This window comes from Monosiga brevicollis, genomic scaffold, assembly GCF_000002865.3.
Source record: "Monosiga brevicollis MX1 MONBRscaffold_27 genomic scaffold, whole genome shotgun sequence".
NCBI lineage: Eukaryota > Choanoflagellata > Craspedida > Salpingoecidae > Monosiga > Monosiga brevicollis.
In genome coordinates, this window is record NW_001865064.1 from 581,878 (window position 1) to 586,587 (window position 4,710).

The 4,710-nt window shown below is 52.7% G+C and overlaps 1 protein-coding gene across 1 annotated transcript in view; it reads left to right on the forward strand.

Annotated features, from left to right (window-relative positions):
• Nucleotides 1-3,746: 3,746 nt before the first annotated feature.
• MONBRDRAFT_11282 (uncharacterized protein) overlaps nucleotides 3,747-4,710 on the forward strand; it is a gene marked incomplete at both ends in the record, with an annotated part of 3,774 nt that continues 2,810 nt past the window's right edge. Inside the window, one exon of the mRNA XM_001749005.1 lies at nucleotides 3,747-4,448. Coding sequence (XP_001749057.1) covers nucleotides 3,747-4,448 — 702 coding nt within the window. The remainder of the gene's footprint in view (nucleotides 4,449-4,710) is intronic.

Below are 4,710 nucleotides of genomic sequence, written 5' to 3' on the forward strand. Positions count from 1 at the left end.
CGTCATGCTAATGCATCACCCCACAGGATGACAAAACACCACTGCACTATGCCAGCGATCACGGTCATGACAAGGTGGTGGAGATGATGTTGAAGCACGGTGCTGATGCTAATGCCAAGAACAACGTCAGTACAGTACAGTACAGTACATCCCTCTTCCCCCTTTACCCCCAATGATGGTACACCTGTACCACATTATGATCATTCTGTGCCTGTACGTCATGCTAATGCATCACCCCACAGGATGACAAAACACCACTGCACTATGCCAGCGATCACGGTCATGACAAGGTGGTGGAGATGATGTTGAAGCACGGTGCTGATGCTAGTGCCAAGACCAACGTTAGTACAGTACCCCTCCCTCTTCTCCCTTGACCCCCTATGATTCCCTTGACCCCCTATGATGGTACACCTGTACCGCATTATGATCATTCTGTGCCTGTACGTCATGCTAATGCATCATCCCACAGGTTGGCTTTACAGCACTGCACTATGCCTGCGATCGCGGTCTTGACAAGGTGGCGGAGATGCTGTTGAAGCACGGTGCTGATGCCAATGCTATAAACGATGTCAGTACAGTACATCCCTCTTCCTCCCTCCCCTCTGGCTGGTGCTGCTGCTGCTGCTGCTGCTGCTCGTCGCCTTTGCTTCGCCCCGCGCTCCTTTACACGCTGCCCAACGTGCGCGTCCGTTCTGCCTCTTGTCCCTTTTCTTCTTTCCCGCTATCCCTGCTTTTCACCCGTTTTCCGTCCGCCCGTTGTCGCTGCTCCCTGCCCCCCGCTTCGTTGCGCTGTATCTTCCGCCCGCATCCTTTTCTTGATATTGTGACTTGAAGCCAAGAAATACCCCATCCTTTGCCATCGCGCCTCTGCCTCCCGCCATCGCGCCTCTGCCTCCCTCGCGCGCTCAAGCGGCTTTCAGTGGGCGTTTCTTCAAGCCTTACCCCAGCACACTCGACGCTCACTCTCACCCACCCACGCCCAAAATAAAAAGCGAAAACATGCCTCATGTTTGTGAATATTGATTATAATTAGCGCGGCCAAACGCCACTTCATCTAGCTTGCGCTTCCTTCTCTGTCAGCCGAAAGGTTGTCCAGCAACTCTTGTGGCACGATGGCGATCCGGATGTGAGATATTTTGTAAGCTTTTCACCGCAATGCCATACTTCCCCGCTGTTTTGCTGCACCTGCGATTAATACCTGATGACCTGCTGTGGTAGAGCGGTGCACGGCCCTTGGATCTGCTCTTTCGCAGGGGTTTCATCAACCTGGAGGTGAGCCTTTTATTTAATTTTCGGTATCGATTGCAGAGGCCAACTTGCTTACCGAGGAATCTGCATCACGTTACAGCTGGTTGCAGAGCTATTGCGCGCAACCCGTGCCCCTTGCTCCTACCAAACTTCAAATCCCGATGGTGCGAACCTGATTTCCATGTGATTATTCGCATTGTGCTGTCCTCATCGGATTTCAACGTGCCGCCAGTCCAAAGCTTGATTCATGCGGAGCAGGTCAAACGCTGGCGGTGCGCTGCTGCTGTTCTCTGTAGCGTCGGCTGGCGCGAGGATCCTCGATCGTTCAATATCCAAGATCTACAAACCCTTGGTGACCGCGTGGCCGCTCTAACGGCCGCCGCCCAAGCTGCACCTACGAATTGAAGTGGCTGACGCTTGTAATTGGGTTGTCGAGCGCTATCATTGGACTACAAGCATGAACGCTTGTGCAGAAAGATGCCAGTCCTGGCAATCGTGATAATCCATTGCAAGATGAAATTTGATCATGCTTGACGGCACCATCAAGGATGCTTGTAGAACATTTTGATTGTTCCTGCCACCGAGATTAAAGTACGGTCCTGTCGACCGGAAGTGGCATTTGTTTTACTTTGTACTTTTCCGTTTGTATTTCCTTTGTTTGCTTTGGAGTTGACCACAGACAAACTATATTCGAAAAGCAGTCAAACGGACAGGGAGGGCTTGGGCAAACGCCTGAAGCAGAACAGCTCAACAACAACCGAAAAAAAAAAAAAAAAAAAAAAAAACGGAAAGCACCTCATCTTCATTCACAATGAAATGGAATAATGACAATGTGTCTCGATAATGGCGGTTGTGGCGCTGCGCGAGCTGGTGTGGCGGGCGTTGGGCGGTGGTCATGTTATGCGAGTGATCGGTACCGATTCAGGTCGCGTATTGTGGCAATCGAATGCAGTAAAATGCGTGCCCGTTTGTCAAGGTCCTTGGTGTCTTTGCAGCTCAGCTTGTATGTTCTTCTTCGACAGTGCTCGGCCACTTCTGCTCGAAACTGCTCGGCCATTTCGGCAAAAGGCCATCAAAGCGTTTGATTCTGCCTGGTGCGTGTCATCGTGAAGCAATCATCAACACACGCGACTGCACACCATCTGTGGGCGATCGTACATACCACCGGCCTGTCGCGCGTTCCCACTGGCGAAAGTCCGCAGCGAAGATCCACGCAAGGCATCACCACCGTCTACTAAACACAAACAAAGTAATGTCCGCCAACAATAACGCCTCTACGCCCTTGCAAATGCTTCTGCAGGGCCACCACACTCACCTCCTCGTTTTTGGGTGCAAACGTCCGGCTGGCCAGGCTTACCCGTTGCAGGCCTGGTGCATCAACCGACTTGAACAATCATCATCGCGTGGCACACCATGGATGCTTCATCTGACGCTCGAGACGGAGAGCAGCCGGCGATTGTATGCCAAAAATGTTCGCTCACGTTCAAAACTCAAAAGGAGAAGGAGAATCATCAGCGCATGGTGGGTCTCACGTGGTTGGCGTTTCCTTTCATGCGATCTATCACGTCCTCACTTCGGTTTGACACCAACTTGCAGTCTCATCAGCAGGAGGCGCGGATCACCATCGGCGAAAGGACCTTCATTTTGAAAAGGGCACTCGATAACAAATTTTGGTGTCCAGTTTCCGGCTGCCAAAAAAACTACCCTGCGGTTGAAAGCATCAGGCGGCATCTTAAAAACAAACACGAGGCTGTGACAGAGGACACCTCAGCCGAGCTGGACGACTTGCTCGTTCACGGCCCTGCTGTGGCCACCAACAACACCCCGGACCCGGGCATTGGAGTGCCTCAAAGCCGAACGCCTCATCGTCAAGTGTCCCTACGCAAACATGCCAGTACATCGCACGCTCAGATGTACGTGGAATCATTGGGTCTAGTACTGGATGAGTACGAGTGGATACTAATTTGCGGCAAGTGCGGGCACGCATTGAACGAACATCCAGCCTAGCACCTGAAGCGCCACTGCGTCAACGTACAAGATGCAGACATCCCGCTTGCAATGGATCTCATCAAGGAGGCGACGCCTCGAAAGGAGCCTGTTCTCGACATGAACGGCTGCCGACCTGCGTACCCATGCATCCCAGTACAACGGGGCTATGGGTGTCCTTGCTGTACCTCTTGCTTCTCAACACGAGAAAGCCTGGTGCGACATCAAAATCAATGCCATAAGGGCGATCCAGCCATCACGGAGGCGCCACGAAGAGTCTGGATGCAGCGGCTCAGGAAAGGAGGACTGGGCTCGAGCTATGTGGAGGTCCAGTATTCGAAGCGATCCAAGAGACGTCGTGTAAACGCGCAATCCTTCTTATCCTTGCTCGAGGCTCAGAAAAAAAAGGACTTTGTCGTCAACTCGATACGACTCCATCCGGTTTATCAGATCCTGGGGTTGTCACTGAGCCAAGTCAGAGAGCTGGGTTGCAGCGAGGTCAACCCGACCCTATGCACGGTCTTTTGGACAATACGTACGAAAACATGTTGTGCTACACGACGGCTCATGAGGTCCTTGGGAAACTGTACACCAAGTCGGGAGACGTGTTTACGGCCCGATATTATCAAAAAGTCATGCAGCACACCTACGATCGCTACATGATTGTGGCTACGCGCTACGTGCAGTACCTCCTACAAGTACGGCGCCGGGGCGACGAGGTTCCGGGTCGAATCAGTGACGAGCTGGCAAAAGCTTTGGACGACGTGGAAGTGGCCCAAGGTCAAAATAACCATGTCATGATGTCCGAGGCGCTGACCAATGTGTGGTGTGCCGTACTTGATGAAAGCACGGACATGAACAGCTTGGACCTGGAGTACTGTCCCACCGTCTATATCCTTTGTACGGCGCTGCAAGCCAACGACACCTTCAAGCAGCCAAACAACTGGACGCCAACGCTGGCAGCTCTGTTGTGGATCTGCCGCTTGTTCCTGCTCGTCCGTCGCCAGCTTGATCCAAGCAGCCCTGGCGCGCTGACGGAAGATGCTGCCGTCAAGACGGAGGGCCACATTGGCTACTATCTTGGTAGTAGATTGACATATGTTCGTAAATGTACCTCGGAGGAAGGCAAACCAGGTGTTGACGTGGTGTTTGAAACGCGGCCAGCCCCTGGACAGGAGTTTCGGACTCTGACAGCAAATGGCATTCGTATGAACGTGGATGACCTTGGGACCGGTCTGCGAGCCATGCGAGCCAGAATGGACGAAGTTCTCACCAAGGAGCTACTTTTTAATTCAGGCTCGAGAAGCGAGTTTATGCTGTCCTGCCCTTGTTGCTGGACTCAAATCAGCCCGGGCCCCCTCAGTCCTGGGTCGGCCGGGATTTGAAGGACATCGACGGTCATGACTTTTATCCAATGCTGCTGGAGCACATCTTGGAATCTCCAGAGCTGGTCGAGGAGTTTACCATGCCTGATGC